The sequence below is a fragment of the Desmodus rotundus genome, chromosome 4, assembly GCF_022682495.2.
Source record: "Desmodus rotundus isolate HL8 chromosome 4, HLdesRot8A.1, whole genome shotgun sequence".
Taxonomy (NCBI): domain Eukaryota; kingdom Metazoa; phylum Chordata; class Mammalia; order Chiroptera; family Phyllostomidae; genus Desmodus; species Desmodus rotundus.
Genome location: NC_071390.1, coordinates 180,841,397 through 180,862,179, shown reverse-complemented (window position 1 = coordinate 180,862,179; position 20,783 = coordinate 180,841,397). Strand labels below are relative to the sequence as shown.

At 49.1% G+C, this 20,783-nt stretch overlaps 1 protein-coding gene across 1 annotated transcript in view; it reads left to right on the top strand.

The window, feature by feature from the left end:
* POLN (DNA polymerase nu) overlaps positions 1 to 20,783 on the top strand; it is an 83,324-nt gene that overhangs the window by 15,011 nt on the left and 47,530 nt on the right. Inside the window, exons 3-9 of the mRNA XM_024573510.3 lie at positions 28 to 522; positions 2,782 to 2,963; positions 8,393 to 8,505; positions 11,437 to 11,594; positions 14,177 to 14,245; positions 15,509 to 15,569; positions 16,186 to 16,250. Of these exons, the coding sequence (XP_024429278.2) occupies positions 28 to 522; positions 2,782 to 2,963; positions 8,393 to 8,505; positions 11,437 to 11,594; positions 14,177 to 14,245; positions 15,509 to 15,569; positions 16,186 to 16,250 (1,143 nt within the window). The remainder of the gene's footprint in view (positions 1 to 27; positions 523 to 2,781; positions 2,964 to 8,392; positions 8,506 to 11,436; positions 11,595 to 14,176; positions 14,246 to 15,508; positions 15,570 to 16,185; positions 16,251 to 20,783) is intronic.

Genomic DNA, 20,783 nt, shown 5'->3' with positions numbered 1-20,783 from the left:
CATGAAATATTTTCTGTTTTTCTGTAGGGTCTTAGTTCTTTCACAAGCCGGACATCAGGCGCTTCCGTCAGACTCTCACCTCGGCCCTCCACCAGCAGGCTCACAGACCAGCTGCCCGCGGACCAAAAGCAGAACATCAGCTCACCGGCTCCTGCCAGTTGTCTGATTCCACCGCATAACCAAGAGGCTTCCGTTCTACAGAAAACGGAACGTGAAAGAAAATATTTCCTAAAAAAATATATAGATAATGAAAATAAAGAAAGCACGAATCTTAAAAGAAAACATATTACATGTAATAATTCACCAGAGAAAACCACTAAATATGAGGCATTGGAAGATGCGGACAAGGTGGAAGGCTCCCTAAATTCTGGGGACTCAAGAGCATTCAGAAACCAAGTTTGTGATACCAGGTATTTGGATGATTTTGAGAAAAGCCAGCTGATGGAAATGCTCAAACAGGCAGTAGCCGTGGTGGTAACTCTGATGTATAAGGATGGTTCAACCCAGCTAGGAGCTGACCAGGTGAGTAAACAGTATGGTTTTTGTTTGTTTTGTTTTTTTGGCGCCATGAAAGAAACCCATTGTCGTAGCATCTGATTTTGATGGGAGAGCTAGAAATAAGATTTTAAGCCTTCCCTTCTGCCACAAAAGTAAGATATTGATAATGCATAGTTTATAATGTTTTTTAAGAAAGTGCCAAAATATTTTCCAGAGTGATTATGCCATTGTACATTCCACCAGCAATGTACAAGTGTTCCAAAATCACCACTTCCTTGCCAGTTCTCATTGTCTTTTTTATTTTAGCCATTTGAGCAGGTGTGATGTATTCATTGTGGCTTTAAATTGTATTTCCCTAATAAATGATGGCATTGAGCATCTTCTTATGTGCTGATTAGTCGTTTGTATATCTTCTTTGGTAAAATGTGTGTTCAGATCTTTTGCTTATTTTTAAATTGAGTTATTTGTGTTTTATTTTGGATCTGTAAGGGTTCTTTACGTATTCAGATACGAGTCTGTTGTCAGGTACATGGTTTGCAATTGTCCAACTCTGTGGCTTCTTGTTTCATTTTCTTGATAGTGTCTTTTGAAGCACAAATTTTTTTCAATTTAATGAACTCTTATCAAATTTTTAAATTTTATTGCCTACACTTTTGTTGCTACATATAAGAATGCTTTGCAATCCCAGTTTGTGATGATTTACTCCTGCTTTCTCCACAGTTTGTAGTTTTAGCTCCTACATTTAAATCTATGATTTTTAATTTTTTAAAAATATTTTATTTATTTATTTATAGAGAGAGGGGAAGGGAGGGAGAAAGAGAGGGAGACAAACATGAATGTGTGGTTGCCTCTTGTTCACCCCCAACAGGGGACCTGAACCGCAACCCAGATACGTGCCCTGACTGGGAATCAGAGAGGCAACCCTTTGGTTTGCAGCCCAGCCCACGCTCCATCCACTGAGCCACAGCAGCCAGGGCCGTTTTGAGTTAATGTTTGTGTATGGTGTGAGACAGGCATAAACCCACCCTTTTGCACGTGGGTATCTAGTTTTCCAAACACTGTTGGTTGAAAAGACTCCTTTCCCCATTGAATTTTCCTGACACTTTTACTGAAAATCAACTGACTATAAATGTAAAGGTTTATTTATGGACATTCGGTTCTTTCCATTGATCTAATTGTATGTCCTTACACTAGCACCACACTGTCGCGATTACTTCAGCTTTGTAGTAAGTTTTGAAATCAGGAAGTATGAGTCTTCCTACTTTGTCTGTCTTTTTCAAGATTGTATAGGCTATTCTGGCTCCTTTGCATTTCCGTATAAAGTTTAGGATCAATTTGTCAATTTCTGCAAACATCCAAGGTGGTTTTTCCGTACAAACTGTGTTGAATCTATAGATTAATTTTGGGAGGTTTGCTATCTTAACAGGATTGAGTTTTCTGATCCATGAATGGGGGTACCCTTTCATCCATTTAAAATTTCAATTTCTCTTAACAGTATTTTGTAGTTTTCAGTGTAGTATACAAATCTTGCTTTATCTTTGATTTTTTTAAAGACATTTTTGCTGGCTAAAAAACTATGATACTTTTTTCTTTCGGTAACTAAAAGATGTGACTCCACTGTCTTCTAACTTGCTTTGTTTCTAAGTATCGTGATTCCCCTTGTAGCGTCTTACTCTTTCTTTGTAGTCCTTGAGCATGGTATGCCTCTCAGTTAACATTTAGGTCTTCTCTGATTTCTTTCACCAATACTTTGTAGTTTTCAGCATACATATCCTGTACATATTTCGTTGATTTCTAAGTATTTCCTTTTTTGGAGTACTTATTAACAATGGTAATTTATTTTTTTAAAACAAGTTTATTTTTACATGTTTATTGCTAGTGTATAGGAATACAATTAGGTTCAGTGTTTTAATCTTGTATCCTGCAACCTTGCTGATTTTTTGTAGATCCCTTTGGGTTTTCTATGCAGACATTTGTGTCATCTGTAAATAGAGACAGTGTAATTCTTCCTTTCTGTTTTATCTGTCTTTTATTTCATTTTATTTTTTTCCTGTTGTATCACACAGACTAAGACCTCTGTTATGATGTTGGACAGGAAGGAGAACAGATTGGGAGAATAAGGTCATTGGTTTGGTTTTTGTCCTTGATTGTCATTAAAGAGCTGTTCACTTACACATGTAATTTTAGGTCCTTTCTCTCTTCTTAATTATGAACCACGACAGACATTTGTTGAGTAAACCACTGTGTTCATCACTGAAACTGTGTTTCACTGTGTGTTTGCAGGCTCTGGCTCCCTCCGTTAAAGGGGTTGTCATGTTACTGCAGAGCCGTGATCTTCCGGGTGCCTCGGCCTCTGGCCAGGGTCTGGAGGAAGGCTTCTCACCCAGGGACCGGTACATCTACGTAAAAACAGAGCACTCTTCTCTTTGGGGCCAAGAACAAGAGGCATACAATCAGTTTGCCAGGTAAGACGTTTTCACTCATTACCTTAAAATCTACTTGTATGCCTGATTTATCCCAATTTAAAGTTCCCGAAGCTTTGATTTTATTTAAAGTTTTAGATGTTTTATATGGGCATGTGATAATAAAGTGGATGTAAATGACAGGAGCCTCTAGATACCGTTCCTCTCTCCCCCAAAGAGTTTCCGTGGGGACCTGCTCCAGGGTTTGCATCAACATCCCAGCAAGAAGTTGGTGGGGAAAGCACCCTCCCTGGGCCTGAGGATGCACGTCACGCCAGAGGCCCAGGTGGTTTCCCTCGTCACACTGGGTAGCTCAGTGACAGCGCTGGAGCCTGAGGTTCTCACTGCCTTCACACAGTAGACCGTCCTCAATGCCACCAAACTTCATTCTGTGACAGTGGGTGAGACAGGTCTCACTTGGACCTGCCTTCCGAAGTGGCACCTCAGAATTTTAGCCCAGGCAGGGTGCCTCTGTCTCCCCACCTTGCTCCATCGTGAGAGGCCCTCAGCGGGGTGGAGCCTGTGCCCCTCACTGTTTCTTTGCTGCTGCTGTCAGCCTGTCTGGGGCTTCCACCTTGGCCGGGGGCACCTACTTCCTGTGTGCCTGGCCCTTGGAGTGGAGGCTCAGTCAGCTGCCCCATGAGGAGTCCAAGGACGCTGAGGGTGAGTAGGTGGGCCTGGTCCTCTCCCTTCCTCTAGCACCATCTCCTTGGGCCCTGGATGAGGGGTTGGGTCCCTTCTGTGTGACTCCCAGCCTATGGATTGTGCTGCTCTCTGCTGGGAGCTTCAGTGGCCCTCGCCACAGCCTGTGTTACCCAGAGGGAGCCTCGCAGACATGTCCCCACAGAGGCCACTGTGCAGCTGGACAAGCTCCTGTGGTGCGTACTGTGATCACAGAACACGCTCCAGCAAGTACCCCCAGGGGACTTTGAGAAACAATATCTATTATTCATAGGTTCTGGAGGATGCCCAGCATGCTGTAAGGCCACCCAGAGAGGCTGCTCTGTGAGGGAGAGAGAGATGGAAGGATGCCCAGGTTTCCAGGGTTTGCCCTTTATTGGCTCATTTAAAGCCTAAGAGTGGGATTCAGGGCCTGGGATGGGAAAGTAGAGCAGCCCAAGTACCCGGGCTCTCTGAGCGAGGGGCCTCCATGGGCGGGGTGGCCAGGCCTCCTGTGACTGCTTCGCTGACAGGCGTGTCATTGGCTGGCAACACATCTATGCCAGGGGGTGGCTTTGGGAATGGCTGCCTTGGTGGCAATCAGAAGCTTAATGTCAGGCACTTGCCCCATGATAATTTTTGGTGAGAATGGGACAGTGACAAATACAGCACTCTGCTCCCAAGAGACCCATAACCCTCGTTTTATATAACTTGGAAGAACAGTCAGGTCTGTGCTGTGGAAGACAGCCCTGTACTTGGACGGCCTTTTCCAAATTCTGGATTTATATAGCCTGCCTGGGACTCCACTTGGACATCTAATAGTCACTTCAGCCTTAACACGTGCAGAACCAACCTCCTGTCTTCCCCGAAGCCTGCTTCCTGCCGTCTTTGTCATTCTAGTTCATGGCAACATCAGCCCGCCGTGGACTCAGGCCAAAAGTCTTGGTATGGTCTTGAATGCCTGTCTTTTTTCATATACTGCCTCCAAGCTCAGTGGATCCCTTTGGCTCTGCCGTCAGAACATAGCCATAGATTCTGACCCCTCTGACCTCTGCTGCTGCCATTTGGGGCGACCCTGCACCACCTGATCCGAGTGTCCAGGCCAGCCCAGCCTGCTCCCGCCCCTGCAGTCTGGGCAGCACTCTGGGCCCTGCTCGGACATAAACCAGGTCACATCGCTCCCGGCTCACAGTCCTCCGACAGCTCCTGCCTCATGCTGAAGAAAAGCCCAAGTTCCCGGGGAGCCCAGCGCGGCCACGTGCCAGCCCCTCCACTGTCTTGGACTGTGTCCCCTGTCCCTGCTGTCCCTGCACCCCGGCCTCAGTGTTGTTTCCAAACGTGGGGAGCCTATGCCCACGACCTCTACCAGCTCTCCCCTCTCCTGCTGTCTTCTCCCGCGTGGCTGCAAGACTCCCTTCTCATCCCTTCACGCTTTCTAAAGAAAAACAGGTTAAGAAAACGGAGAAATAGAGAGAGTAGTATAATGCACCCGTGTCCCGTTGACCCAGACCGGTCACCCAAACAGAAGGGGGGGCTATGGGGCTGGGGCTAAGGAAAATTCCGGATGTGTTATTTATGTCACATGTCTCAGGATGCACCTCTAAAAACATGGGCTTTTTTTTTTTTTTTTTTTTATACAGCCACTGTGTCATTCTCAGACTTAAATTGAATACCCAGTCCAAACCTCAAGTTATCCGATTGTTTCAAAAATATCCTTCTTCACTCGATGTTTTGGGGTCAAGGACAACAAGGCCCACACGTGCTGTGTCGAGGCCGTACTCGTTTGTCCTCTTCCGGTGAGAGCGCCCTCTGACTCTGGCCCATGGCGCAGAAGGGCCCATGGTTTGGACTTCTTGGTTTCTTCATGGTGGGTCCCTTTAACGTGTCCTCCTTTCCGCTGGATTCTCTGTAAACGGGACTTTAGTTCTAGAGGTGGGTTATTCAGGTTCACCTCCTTCCACAAGAACAGTCCCCCAGGTGGTGGCATGTGCCTCAAACTCCACGTGAGGTGCCATCGGGTGGCCAGATTTAATAAATAAAAACGAAGGATGCTAAGTTTGGATTTCAGGTAGGCAGTTAGGTTTTTACTATTAGTACGTCCCAAATATTGCGTGGGACAGTCTAATACTAAAGGATACCTCTCTAAAAATGTTTCCACTTTTTCAGATACAAATTACTCACTAGTTTTCTGAATCTCAGGGTTAACTGGGTGTCCTGTATTCTGTCTGGCCGCCCTTTGGGATGCCGAGGTGTTGTCTCGATGTCCGTGAGGCCGGCATAGCGTCGTGGGTCAGGTGGTGTCAGTGTGATCCCTCCACTGTGACTTCCTCACCAACTGTCCTGTCGTGGTTTTGTCTAAAGACAAGGGTTGTCTAATGAATCACTTTTTAATTATGGCTCAGACTCTTATCATTTCTCCACATTGCGTTTGTTTCTGTTTGACTATGGGGCTCTGACAGTTATGAGCACATTTACTGCTTAAATTATTTTGTAGAGAATTTTCCTTCATCAACTAGACCTGTTGTTCACTTTGTCCTTTAAGCCTTTACTCAAGTGTCACCCTGTCACAAGGTCTTCCCTGGCTGCCATGTGTAAATTGGGGCCCACCCCCAGCTCTGCACATGCTCCCTAGCTCCTTGCTTTATAGCTCTCTATAATGCCACCAACATCATCTGTGTGTCTGCTGTCTTTAAAAAAAAAAAAAAAAAGATTCTATTTATTCATTTTTAGAGAGAGGGGAAGAGGGAGAAAGAGAGGGAGAGAAACATCAATCAGTTACCTCTCATACGCCCCCTACTGGGGACCTGGCCTGTAACCCAGGCATATGTCCTGATTGGGAATCGAACCAGCGGCCTTTTGGTTCATAGGACTACGCCCAATCCTGAGCTGCACCAGCCAGGGTACCTGTTTGTTTTTATTTACTTTGTAGTTACCCTCACACTCTCTGAAGGCAGGGATTTTTATGTTTCGTTCATTTTTTTGCTTCCACAAACACAAAACCAAGAGCAAAGCCAAGAACAGTGCCACAGAGCATTGCTTAATAAATATTTAATCAGTGTTATTATTCAATGAGTGAGTATTGAGGTTTAATTGTTATAAATTCCAGGACAATTATGTGAATGTGTTGCCTCAAGTACCATACAACTGGAGATAATAATCCCAGTACTATTATAACATCTTTGAGATGCAACATGAATTTAAATAAATAACTTTTTGCACAAAATATATTTAATAACATGTATTAAACACCCGTGCAAGGTCTTTCCACAGACATGCTCTCTCTTCACGCTAACGTTAACTGTCCGTGTTAGGTTTTGTTAATTCCATTTTGCAGATGAGGAACAAGACCCAGAGAGGTAGTCACAGATCAGCCTGGAGAGTTCAGTCAAGCCTCCATGTTTTAGACTCAGATCTAGCCGTTCCGCATTTCTGCCGCCTTTCTGTTTCGCCAGCATGTCACAGTCGACCTCTGTAACTGACTTAGGGAACACACTGGGTTTAGCCACTTTGTCTTATAAGACGGTCTTTCAGTTGTTTGTCTTACCAAGATAGGAGCCAGACAGATGCCTCTCTCATCAGTGCAGCTACTGTAGTTAGCAGATGACTTTCCAGGGACGTCCGAGTTGCCGTGTACGGGAGGCAGCAGCAGAGCGAAGCAGCTCCACAGCCCCAGCTCTGCTGCTCGGAAGCTTTCAGCCCACTCCCCTCACCCCTCCCACGCCCCACTGAAGCTGTGCACTTGGCACTTTGCCCCCCTGCCATCCTGCCCTCCCTCTTCAGGAGAAACCAAGTTGAAGTGCAAAGAAAATGCAAAAAGCCTGTGACGTGAGCCAAACAAAGCGAAACCATACATTGACACCGTGTGCAGAGCTAACTGAGCTCCTGGTTTCTCTCTTCCTCAGCCCATCCACGCAGTTGCTGGGAAGGAAGGTTTGTAGTGTGGGCACAGCTTGGTTGGGACTCGGACCTCAGCTTACCGCTTGCCGGCTGTTTAGTGCTAGGAAAATGGTTTTCCATCTCTGGGCCTCAGTTTCTGTACCTGTCCGGTTGGTCTCGGGCCTGCCCGATGGACTGTGATGCGCTTTCAGGGCCAGAGTCCCAGTGACGCAGCGTGCCGTCTGTCCCTGGAAGGCGGTGGCTCAGGTGCACTATTAGCAGCCTGTTTGGGAGCTAGTGCTGTGGGGAGAGTGAAGTGCTCAGGTGAGCTGCAGGGGGTGGTCCCTGTTGTAGCAGCTGTGTGGGCAGGAGTGGGGAAGGGACACAGGACAAGGCAGCTCCCTGCCTGGGGAGTCACGGCAGACGCTCTCGAGCACAGCTGGCTCTGGGGTGGGAGAGGATGCGGCAGAGCCTGCTGATGGGCAGAGAGAACTCAGAGTGATCAGAGGGGAGAGGGTTTGGCGGGGGGTGGGGGGTGCTGGGTGTGAGGCTGGAGAGTCTTGTTGGGCAGCTGTAAGGAGTCCAGAGTAGGTATGCTGTGCTCAGGAATTTGGGTCTTTGTCTGTAGGTAAGGGGGCTTTGTCTGAACTGCTGTGTGACCTTGGGCTCATTACTTAGCCTCTCTGTGTCTCCGTTTCACCATCTGTAAAACAAAGAGAATGAGTACTACCTACCTCACGGGGTTTTTGATTAATGTAGGTAAAGCCCTTAGAAGGAGATGGTCTGCACAGAGCACTGGGTGAGTGACAGCTGGTAGTGCTGTAGTACTAATATTTTCCCAAGGTCAGAAGTTGTCGATTCACGTCTAAGTCAGTGAATTTCTTTTCATCTTCCAGGAACTTGCTGTTTCAAACACTGAAATGTGACTGTCCTGTCATTTGTTACAACGCTAAGGATTTTGTGCGAACAGTGCTGCAGTTTTTGGGTGATGATGGCAGTTGGAAGCATGGTGAGTGACAGCTGATCAGTTGGAAGTACAAGAAGCCCAGGACTTGGGACGAGCACCCGGAGTGGGAACAGACTTGTGGGGCTGACCCGTGAATCTGCAGGGTCTGCAGCAGCTCTGGGCACTTGGCGTCAGAACTGAACTGAGTTGTTGGACCCCCGGCTGGTGCCTACAGAGAACTAGAGAAGTGAGGCGTGGGGGCCCACACACCTGGTGTCAGAGGGGTGCTGGAGGGCAGCAGAGCACCGTCACCTGAACACAGCAATTGCCACTGTGTCCAGTCTTCTTCCTCTGTAACTTCCCCATTTCCACGCCCCTGCTTGTTCACAGCAGGTCCCAAGCATCATATGATTAACCTGTAAAGATTTCAATCATACGACTAAATACAAGGATTTCGGGGGTTTTTTTTTAAAAGATTTTATTATTTTTAGAGAGAGAGGAAGGGAGGGAGAAGGAGGGAGAGTGAAACATCAGTGTGTGGTTGCCTCTAGCATACCCTCTACTGGGGACCTGGCCTGCAACCCAGGCATGTGCCCTGACTGGGAATCAAACCTGTGACCCTTTGGTTCACAGGCCTGCACTCAATCCACTGAGCCACACCAGCCAAGGCCTAGGATTTCATTTTTAAGATGGTACCATCATTGTTATCTCCCCCCTACAATTAGCAATGATTTTTTAATTTTATTAGCTATCTAGTCAGTGGTTGTACAATACTTCCCAGTTGTCTTTAAATATTTTTGTTTGTCTTTGTTTTTTACAGTTTGTCTGAATTGAGAGTCATCCCTGGGATAGGTGTGATATATTTCTTAAGTCTCTGCTAATCTGTATGTCGTCCCCCTCAGTTTTATGTCCTTGCAGTTACTTTGTCGTGGTCGATGCAGCCAGCTTGTTTGTCCTGTGGGGTTTCCACAGCCTGAACTTGGCCATCACACCCCTTCTTGCCAATTAACAAGCTCTTCTCGCTCCTCTATTTCTTGTAAATTGGCAGCTAGATCCAGAAGCTGGCTCAGATTTGTGTGGGATTGCAGGAGGGCAAGGCTGCTTCATAACCCTGACCTTGACCCTGCCCCTAACTCTAACACTAACCCTAAGTGGTGGTGTGTCCTTCTGTCAGGAACTACATCATGTCGGTGGTTTGTCTTTTTTGTGATGTTTGAACTCCTATTTCGTATGTTAATGCTTGTCTTTCATATGTAGTACTTATCTAGAATCTGTTTTTAATCTCTTCACTTCTTTTTTATTTTAAAAAATATTCCTCTCTATTTTCTTTTTTACTTAAGGCATTATTTATTACATTTATCTGCTTTTATGTATTGCCAATTTTTATTTCTGAAATATTTTTGTTCATGAAAATTAATTTGTTTTATTTCTCTTTCCTCAATTCTTCAGTTTTTCTTTTTCTGTCACCTAATTTCTAAGTACTTCTAATTCTGATTTATTTATTTTTTATAGATTTTATTATTTTCTTGATTTTTCTTAGCTCATTCCAAATCTGTTCCTTTGTCATTTCTTTTTCCACTGCTGGCCTTTCCCCCCAGTGTGGCGTTTGCCCTGGCAAGCCTCAGTGCATTGGTTCCAGGAGGCATGGGGACCAGCCCTACAGGTTCCAGCACGGCCAGGCATTCCTCAAGGTAGAGGAAGTCCTATAGGATTTTCAAAACTATACCTTGATAAAAATCCTTAATTTTGGAACAGCAGAGCTTCGAAGGGGCAAATGGAGTGAAAAGGCCCTGCTGGGTCAGTTGGTGTCACCAGCCAATGTTATGTGAAGTCGAGCACTGCTGGCGCGGGTGGCAGGCAGCCAGCTGACTGCCAACTCCTCCTCCAGAGCTCCTGCTCCGCCAGCGTGAGAGACTCCCAGACAGCAAACAAGAACTGCGGGGCGCTGGCTGCCCCCCGGGAAATGTAAATCTCTTCGAGGAGCATGATGCGGGGCTGCCAGACGATGGCGTGTGTGACGCAGAGTGGTCCGAGGCTGCGGTTTGCTGGGAGGCAAGCTGCTCACTTTGGTATAGCGCCAGTCAGGGTGTTACAGGAACTCGAAAAGCAGGCCCTCAGGGTTCAGATTTACTTCTTAACTGATGAGCTCCCCAGCCTTTTATAACTCCCCGCTGTGTCTAAAATACTCTGGTACAAAACTGTACCTATTTAGCAAGTGTTCTTATTTTGTAAGAAGCACCTTCACATGTGTCTCACACATACACACAGCCCTCTTTGCACCCAGTTTTCAGGTGAGAAAACTAGCACTTGAAGCAACCTGACCTCCCAGGCTCCGCAGCTTGGTCCCCTCTGGCTCTTTTCACGCACCTGGCTGTCTCACAGGATGTCCTCTCGCAGGCAGGGCACATGCCCAACGTGTCCAGCGTCTTGGTCTTGAACACCCACCCGCTCTCCCCAAACTCTGTGCTATGAGCTCGGCAGCTCTGAACCATGACACTTGGGTTCCCAAGCACCCCAGTGCGCTGTGGCAGGGTCAGGGTGGCCTGGGAAAGTGGCCGGAGGAGGGGAGGACTTGGACAGAGTTGTCGTATGGACTGAGAAGTGGGAAGAGGGGAAGGGGAAGGTGCCTGGGGCAGTGAGGGGCTTGGGAACAGGAGAGAAAGGGAGAGAGGAGGCAGAGAGTGTGGCTGAGAATTCTGACTTGCATCTCGTTTAACATTTTGAGAGATCCAAATTCTAAGTTAGGAGTCTCCACCCCTTTCGGGGTTTAGGGTATCATTTCCCATGGAGATTGGCCTTTTGGGACCTGGGTTTGTGGAGGCCACTTATCCAAGTCCCGAAATTCCTTCGTATTGAGAGCACATCTTTTGGTACTTAGCTCTGTCTTTGAGCGGACGGTGATGCTAGGACCATTCATGTGAACCTTGAGAACCTTGTCAAACAGAGAAAAGCACCTCGTGACCTGAGAGTGACTGGATGTGCTTCCTCTCCCAGCTGCCGAATTTGTGGGGCTAGACCCTGGCATTGCCGCCTGGCTCATTGACCCTCATGATGCTGCACCGTCCTTTGAAGATTTGGTGGCAAAGTACTTTGAAAACGCCATCACAGTTAAAGTGAGCAGCACGTACGGAAACTCTTCAAGAAATACCGTGGTGAGTCGTTTTACGGAAAGATTTTATCAACCTTAACGCAACCCTAATTTTTCTCTGGAAACGCTACTTCAGAGACAGTGCAGTAGTAAAAGGGATGTTGCTGGTGTTCGTTTTCACTTGCTCAGCACAAGTGCTTTTTGCCCTGACATTTTGCAAGTGTGTCCCACCTTTTGGCATTTCTGGGCCACACTGGAAGAAGAGTTGTGTTGGGCCACACATTAAATACACAAACACTAGCCCTGGCTGGTGTAGCTCAGTGGATTGAGCTTCGGCCTGCAAAGCAAAGGGTCGCCGGTTCAATTCCCAATCAGGACACAAGCCTGGGTTGTGGCCCAGGTCCCCAGTAGGGGATGTGGGAGAGGCAGCCACACATTAATGTTTCTCTCCCTCTTTTTCTCCTTTAATTCCCTTCTCTCTAAAAATGAATAAAATCTTTAAAAAAAAATACACAAGCAATAATGAAAACTGATGAGCCAAAAAAAGGTTTTAAGTAACTTTACGATTTTGTGTTGGGCTGCATTCATAGCCATCCTGGGCCACACACGGACCGCAGGCTGCGGTTGGACACCCCTGTCGGGTAGAGGATGGGAGTCAGGATGGGTGATTCCTGTCCCCCAAGAAGCTGTTCCTGGGAAACCCCACTCTTGGCCTATCTTCTGAACAGACTCTGGTGGCAGAGCTGTCTGCCTCAGGAGCAGAGGGCTGCTTGTTCATCAGTTCGTGGTGCTGGTGACATGGCAGCTGGGCAGAGGGTCTGGGATGGCCCCCCTCTAGTGTACAGACACCTTCTGGACAAGCGAGGGTGCTTGCAGCTCGGGAGCTGTGCCCTGAGCCTGGCGAAAGGGAGACCTGCCGCGGCCCTGCAGCAGGCACTCGAGTGGGAGAGTTGGGGGCACAACCGGGCCTGTCTTTTCAGGCCTCCTCGGTGGGAGCTCACAGCGGCAGGTCAGAAGCATGACTAATAGATCATGCTGGGGGCGGCAGGGGTGATGTTGCCGGTGGCAGCCTGGGGAGCACGCAGGGGGCGGTGTGAGCCCGCCATGCCTGCCCCCCTGAGCTGGGACACCTGCTACCTGCCCTTCATCTCACATACGTCTGTGTCTCGTGGGGGCGTGGGGTTGAAAGTAGAGAATCCCACTCTCCCTTAATTTAAAAAGGAGGTTTGTCAGAGGGACATAGGGTAGTTCACAGACTCCTAGAAAAAGCAGAACCAGGCTCTGAGGACGCAGGGAGCGGGGGCCCACAGGCCTGGGCCAGCAGTGAACCACAACCTATTTATCCTGTGTCCCTTTTGTCACCCTTTGCCCCCTGGAGGGGAGGGAGGGGCAGTCCTACCCAGATTCCAAGCTGTCCCCAGAGGGAAACTAAGGTATTAGTACTGAAAGGAGTTGTCCACCTCAGTCTTACCAGTCTCAGTTTACAGGTGAGAAAATGGAGATGCAGAGAGGTCAACATAACACATCTTGTCCAAGGCTGATGTTTGGATCTCTGACCCTATGTCTAGGTTCTTCCTAGTGTAACCTGTGAGTGAGGGGGAGTAGCTGCGGGGGCAAAGCACCGGGCCTGACTTCTCCCTGGCCAGTGCTGGGGGCTTGTTCACTCAGCTGCCCCTGCAGGCCTGCCCCTCTGGTTCCACCTGGGAGCTCTCCCCAAGGCCTCGTCCACACCAGCCTCACGGGAGCTTCCCATGTGTCTCATTGTCCAGCCACGTGTCTGCTGTGGAGGCTACAGAGAGGTCAGGAAGGGGAAGGGGACTCAGGGCGGAGAGGCAGCGTGGAGACAGTCAGGAGTCACATGACCAAGTGGCTCCTGTGGGGAGCAGCAAGGCCCTACTGAGAAGGAGGAAGAGATGCGGGGGGCTGGGCCACCAAGGAGCTCCACTGTGTCCTGGGAAGCTTCGGGCTGGCGAAGGCTCACGCAGGCGGAAGTGTGGCTGAGAAGCGGACGTGAATGCGCTCACAGTGCCCCCGCCCAGTCTTTCACGGGGGAGCTGGGCCCAGGCTGACAGGAAAATGAATGCGGAGGGTGTGCAGCCAGCCCCGCCCCAGGTGCGGCTGAGCCCTGAGTCTGACAGGCCTAGGGCCTGGGCAGTCACTTGGCAGACCCTGGGGCTCTGGGCAGGGAGTGAGAAGCAGACCAGTGTGGGGGCTGCGGTGGACCCTGCTTGTCACCCAGGTGGGAATGGACGGTGGGTGTGGTGGCATGGCCCCTCTGCTCGCTCAGAGGATGGAGCTGTGGGGGCCCAGAGACCAGGTCCCCGTCCTCCTGTCTCTGGCACCATGGCATTTTCACACTCTGGGCACTTGGCCTCTTGGTGGCTCATTGCCGGGAGAATGAGCAGAACAGAGGGCTGGGGAGAAAGGGTCCGGCACTGGGTCACTTGCGTTTGCCCAATAGGAGCTCGTATCCTGGAAGCAACAGAGTGGTCACTGTGGCGAGTGACGCCACAGGTGGGCACTGTCTGCCGTGGAAAGACGTGCGACCTGGCTGGTGGATGCTGCTGTGAGTCATATCACTTCCTAGATTGTGACGACCATTGCTGCCCAGTGTGCCTAATTTTCAATTCTTATGTTCTTTTAAAGCATCAGAACGTATGTGCAAACCTGAGGATTCTCTACAGGCTTACGATGGACCTTTGTTCGAAGCTGAAGGCAAGACACCCCATCCCTTGTGGGAGCAGGCGCTTTTGCCCACTGGCCACCCAACTGTCCGTCCCCTGCACCCGCACTCACAGGAGGCATTCCCCTGGCATCCCAAATGTGCAGGCAACAAACGTGGAATCTCGGGCCAGGGTAACCGGCGTCACTCTTAAGGGGGAGTCCAGATGATAAGGCCTGAAGTTTTTAAAGTGTTTTGTATGGGTTAACCATTGTAACGTTTTTAAAAGCCTCCGATTCAATAGGAATGCGTCTTACGCTACCGTTAACCTGAAAACTGAGAGTGATTTTTAGTTAACGGTGACATGGACACAGCGCCACTCAGCGCGTTGCGAAGCAGTGGGCATTTGATCCAGAAGAGTAGAAGGAAGGGACTACGTATAAGACGAGGGGCCAGTCCAGGCTGGAGAAGCCTCCAGGTGCAGGCGCTGACTGGACGTTTCCCCTTCCCTGGGCTTGAAGGGCAGGCTGGTACTAGGACCTGGAAGAGCAGTCGGCCCTACAGGGGCAGCTGGACAGGAGCAGCTGCCAGGACCTGTGGCTGCAGGCAGAGGCACATAGCCCGCAGTGCACTGTGGGCAGGTGGAGAGAGGAACCCCACTTCTCTCTCTTCCTGCCGCCCAAGAGCAGAGAGGGAGCCCAGGTGATATGGGTGGAGGGCATCATTGCAGGGCAGAGAAGGGGTCTGCAGGGGCACGCCGAGGACATGAGAGCCGTGGAGGAGCGGGCGAGGCCAAGGACCCCTCAGATGGCAGCAGGCAGGAATGGAAGAGACAGGGACTCTGAGAAAGAGGATGGGTGGTGGTCTGACCGATGGAGCGGTGTTCCTCCCTCTGGGTGGGCGTGACCCAGCGGGGAGGCCCCAATTCTCCCCATCTTCGTCTGTGCAGTCGATGCAAAATCAGTGACAATGCTAACCACGTTTTTAGGAATCCAGCTAACCTATTCTGAAATTAAAGTGGAAGCCGAAGATAAGAGCCCACAAATACGTGTATCACACAAATGGGAAAGAGTAAAGAAAACCGGGGCGGGGCATGCTTTCCCACCTCTAAACACCTCCCCTGGGTCTCGGGAACCTTAATACTGCAGGACACTGGATGGACACGGGCTGGGGAGGCGTGGCTGCTGGGGGGAAACCAGCCCTGCCCAGTGCAGGAGCTGCCTGAATTCAGCTCACCGAAATGCAAGATTGTTCAGCAACGTGCAGGTAGAAATAATCATTTAGAAGTAACATTGATATTTCTTCCTACAAAACAGGTTTATGGTTTATGGCAACTGTTTTGTACTTTGGAGCTTCCTCTGATACCAATTTTGGCAGGTAAGCTACCACAAAGATGACGTACAGTCACTTTCTGGAGGACACTTTATACAGCTGGGAAGGACGGTGTGTTCACGTGTTCAGGGTAGGCAGAGTCTCACACGAGCACTGGAGAGGGAGCGAGCCCTGGACTTTCCCTTTCGGTAACAAGAGGTGTTGGACCACACTGCGTCTTGGTGTAGAGGGACAGCGGGTTTTGACACTTCAGTCCTGTGGGTCCCTTCTCTGCTCTCCATACCGGGGTGCCCTGGCCAAGGGACCCACACCCTCCTGCTCCCTGGCTCTGGAAAGCAGAGTGTGGGGGCGGAGCCTGTCTGGACACTGTGCCTCGGGAGGTGTCATCCGTCCCGTGCAACCCTGGAAGACTGGCCAGGCTTGCCCGGCCCTGGGCCCTTGGCACCACTCTGCCCAGGTCCTGTGGGTGCAGGAGAGCAAAGCCTCGCCCAACTCCCTCTACAGATTGTGGCTGGCCAGTGTGTGTCCCCACGCCCACTGCCACGGTTGCAGGGCTCGAATACTTTGCCTCTTTAGGGAGTGTGGCTCGCTCCCACCCTGCCGTCTGTCACAGAAGTGAGTCGCTGATGTGGTTTTTCTCGGTCTGGTTTTCGCACCACAGTGATGGAAAGCCACAGCATTCGGGTGGACAAGGAAGACTTAGAGAGGACCTCCGCGCTTCTCGGGGTACGTTATCATGCAGACCCTTTGTGTGGTTAGCATCTCCTTCCTGACAAGTGGCCTTGTGGCTGGTCTAGAGTAGCTTCCCTTTTCTTCCCAGACCCAGGCCGACCTGCACCTCTTCCCTGGGAGGCCAGCAGGGTGACCATGCAGGGAAAGGGCTCAAACTCATGTTGCCTGTGGTTACTGTCCCACCTGGGTGTGCGCTGGGCTTAACGGAGCCTCAGTGACCTGCACAAGCTGGGTTCTCACAAGGGCATTGTCCCCCTATTTGATGAGAGGAGTTCATGCGTTTCTTGGATTCTTTAAAAAGCAAGAACACAACTTTCTAACAGTGAATAATAAAAACCACAGAGAGACGCATGAGGATGCATGAAAAGATGCACTAACATGTTCCCCTTAAACCTCCAGTAGAGCCTTGCCTGCCAGGGCCCCGCCCACCCCACGTCCACAGTCATTGCACCGCTGCTGTTCACAGTCTTTCCATTCGGTGCCCCAACAACGCTCCTAGGTTTTCTGGCGAGCTACAGGGTCCTAGTCGGGCCCGACTGCTTTTGCTCAGCTGTGCCCTGTGTCACCTGCGCTGTGGTCTCCATTGCACTACTGTGTTGGTAGGTGTCTGGGCTGTTCCAGTTTGCAGTCATCACAAACCATGCTGCAGCCTTGAGTGTGTCTCCGGGGCACGTGCTTCTCAGGAGTGCAAGGCAGGGTGGGGCTGCCGGGGACAGGGGCACAGGGATGGGATGCTCAGGTAATGCGGTCCCAGGTCTCACCCGCCAGCAGTGCACACAGGGTCCTGTCATTGCCCACCCTCACCCCCCACCCCTGGGACGTCAGGCTTTAAAGCAGCCATTTTGGCGAGGACACAATGATGCCTCATCCTGTGAGCGCATACGCGAGTCCATCTCTGGACACGCTGTCCTCTCCCTGGGTCTCTGCGCTGTCTTTATGCCAGGGCCACCCTGTTTGATTTCTGTGCTTCGTAGCACCTTTTGAAGTCAGGACACGGGAGGCCTCCAGTTTTGTTCTTCTGTTTCAAGACTTTTGGCTACTCAGTGTCTCTCGAAATTCCATGTGCATTTCAGGATGGGTTTTTCTATTTCTGGAAAACAAAAGTCTTCGGATTTTGGTAGGGACCGAATTGACTGTGTAGATCCCTGGAGTCGAGTTGACCCCCTAGAGTACGAAGTCTTCCGTCCATGCCGTGAGAAGGGTTTCCGCTCTCTTCCTTTGCTCTCAGGGATGCTTTGTGGCATTGATCGCACAAGTCTTTCAACCCCTCGGCCAACTTAATGCGTAAGTGCAGGTGCAGCCTGTTCTGCTGCCCTTGGCTTCATTGTGCTGTGCAGACACTGCATTTCTGTACAAATCCAAGGTCTGTGGCGATCCCGTGTCAAGTAAGTCTGTCGGCGTCAACTTTCCAATAGCGTTTCCTTCCTTCATGTCCTTGTGCCACATTGTAGTCACTCTCGCAGCATGTCAAACTTTTTCATTGTGACATTTGTCTGGTGATCTGTGGCCAGGGATCTTTGATGTTACTATTGTAATTGATTTGGGATGCCGGTAACCAACCCACGTAAGACAGAGAACTTAATCCATAAATGTGTTTTTTTTTTAAAGATTTTATTTATTTTATTTTTAGACAGAGGGGAAGGGAGGGAGAAAGAAAAGGAGAGAAACATCGACATGATGTTGCCTCTCGTGTGCCCCTTACTGGGGACCTGGCCTGCAACCCAGGTATGTGACCCACGCATATGCCCTGACTGGGAGTTGAACCAGCAACCCTTTGGTTTGTAGGCCGGCACTCAATCCACTGAGCCACACCAGCCAGGGCATAAATGTGTGTTCTGATTGTTCCATTACCTGGCCATTCTGACGTCTCTCTCCCTTTCCTCAGACCTCCCCTTTCCCTAAACCACAACAATGTTGAAATCGGGCCAGTTAATAACCCCACCGTAGTCTCTTAAGCGTTCAAGTGAAGGGAAGAGTCTCACATCTCTCACTTTACGTCAAGGCTGGAAATGATTAGCTTGGTGAGGAAAGCAGGTCGAAAGCTGACATAGGCTGAAAGCTAGGCTTCCTGTACAAAACAAATAAGTGTGAATGCAAAGGAAACATTCTCGAAGGAAATTAAAAGTGCTACTCCAGTGAACACGTGAGACAGTTTTAGGGGTCTGGACAGATCACACCAGCCTCAACAAGTGCCAGGTGAAGCAGCAAGCACCGACATAGGAGCTGCAGCAAGTTCTCCAGATCAGCTAAGACGATTCGTGAAGGCAGCTGCGCCGAGCACCAGGCTTTCCGTGGGGATGAGCCAGGCTTCTGCTGGAAGAAGACACCATCCAGGACTCTCAGGGCTGGAGAGGAGGCGTTGGGGCCTGGCTTCAGAGCTTCAGGGACGATCTGGCTGTCCTGTGAGGGGCTGATGCAGCTGGTGGCTTTAAGCTGAAGCCAGTGCCCATTTACCGTGAAAACCCTAGGGCGCTTAGGGTTGTACTCAGTCTGCTCTGCCTGGGCTCTGTAAATGCAACAACAAAGCCCAGAACACAGCACATACAAGGGTGTCCACCCTTTTGGCATCTCTGGGCCACACTGGAAGAAGAGTTGTCCTGGGCCACACATTAAATACATTGTGACACATAATCACAAAAAGAATCTCATAATCTTTTACGTAAATTTACGACTTGGTGTTGGGCTGCATTCACAGCCATCCTGGACTGCATGCAGCCCATGGGCTACAGATTGGACACCCCTGGTCTACGACATGGTTTACTGAATGTTTTGAGCCCACCGTTGAGACCTACAGCTCAGAAAAAAAAGAATCCTTTCAAAATATTACTGCTCACTGACAATGCACCCCGTCACCCAGGAGCTCTGGAGGAGATGAACGTGATTTTCACGCCTGCTAACCCATTGTGCAGCCCATGGACCAAGGAGCAATTTCAATTTCCAAGTCTCGTTATTGAAGAAATACGTTGCTTAGGGCTATAGTGATTCCTTTCATGGACACACGCAAAGCAAGTTGAAACCTTCTCTAGAAGATTGTGCTTGTGAAAACAACAATAAAGCTTCCCAGGAATAACAAATGAGATTACCAAGGTACCCAGATGTAAAGTCAATATACAGAAGTCAATTGTATGTCTGCATAGTGCCAGTAAACAATTAGATACTGAAATAAACGATGCTCTTACAATAGTGTCCCCAAACCTTAGGTATAAATCTGTATGCTGGAAACTACAAAATGCTGAGGAAAGGAATCGAAGAAGCCCTATTATACCGTATTCAGGTTACAATACCCCATGTGCCGGTGACCCCCAAATTGATCCATAAATGTAACACAATCCCAGTCAAAATTCCTGCAGGGTTTTTCGTGGATGTCAACAGGGTTTTTCTGTTCACTGCTATGAACAGGGTATTCAAGTCGTCAACTGGTGTAGAACTATTTTCCCCTACAGTTCTGTTAGTGTTTCCTCATGTCCTTGCTGCCCTGTCATTGGGGGTGTAAATGTTTATAACTTCCACCATTGTGCTGTATCAAATATAAAATGTCATCCTTTGTCTCTTGTAATCACTTCTGATGTAGAGCCTGTTTTGTCTGATGTTAATATAGGTGCCCCTGCTCCGTGATGTTAGTGTTTGCACGAAGTATCTTTTCACTTTTAACCAGTTTGTGTCTTTGGATTGAAAGAGAGTCTCTTACAGACAGCATGTAGTTGGATCTGCGTTTACCCACTCTGCCAGTCTCTGTCCTCCGACGGAAGACTTTGCTCCATTTATATTTAAGTAATTGCTGATAAGAGGGACTTAGCTCTATCACTGTGCTACTTGTTTTCTGTAAGCTCGATGCTCTTTTTGTTTCTCATTCCCTGCATTACTGTCTTCTCGGTATTTAGAATCCTTTCTCATTTCCTTTTGTGTATGTTCTATAGCTCTTTTCTTTGTGGTTACCATAGGGATGGCATTGTCATGCTACCACACTCTGATTTGAATTCACACCAGCCTACCTTCTGTAACACACAGCAGCTCTGCCCCACCCCTCTCAGTTGCTGATGACACAAAATCACATGTTTATGCATTGCGTTCCCTAAAACATAAACTAGCGATTTTTTAAATGCATTAGTTTCTTGAATTATATAGAAAACGAGATTGGAGATACAAACTAAAGTTTTAGTAATACCAGCTTTTCCACTCAATTGTTTACTTCTTAAGTTATGTAGGAAACAAAAGGTGCAGTTACAAGCAACAGTTACGATACTGTAGCTCTGTAACTGCCCGTGTTGTCTGTCTTAGGGAGATCTCTCTCTCTCCCTGCAGCTCGGAGCTGCTGGCTCTGTCCTTCAACTTGACCCCCAGGCCCGTCTGGAGCGCTTCCTCCAGGAGCACTTCTCCGTCAGCTTCTGTTTGTCTGGAAACTTCTCAGTGTACCCCGCACCCTGGAAGGGCAGTTTGCCCGATAAGTATCTTGGGTGACAGTTGTTTTCTTTCAGCGTTTTCAGTATAACGCTCTGCTGATTCTGGCCTCTAACGTTTTGGTAAGAA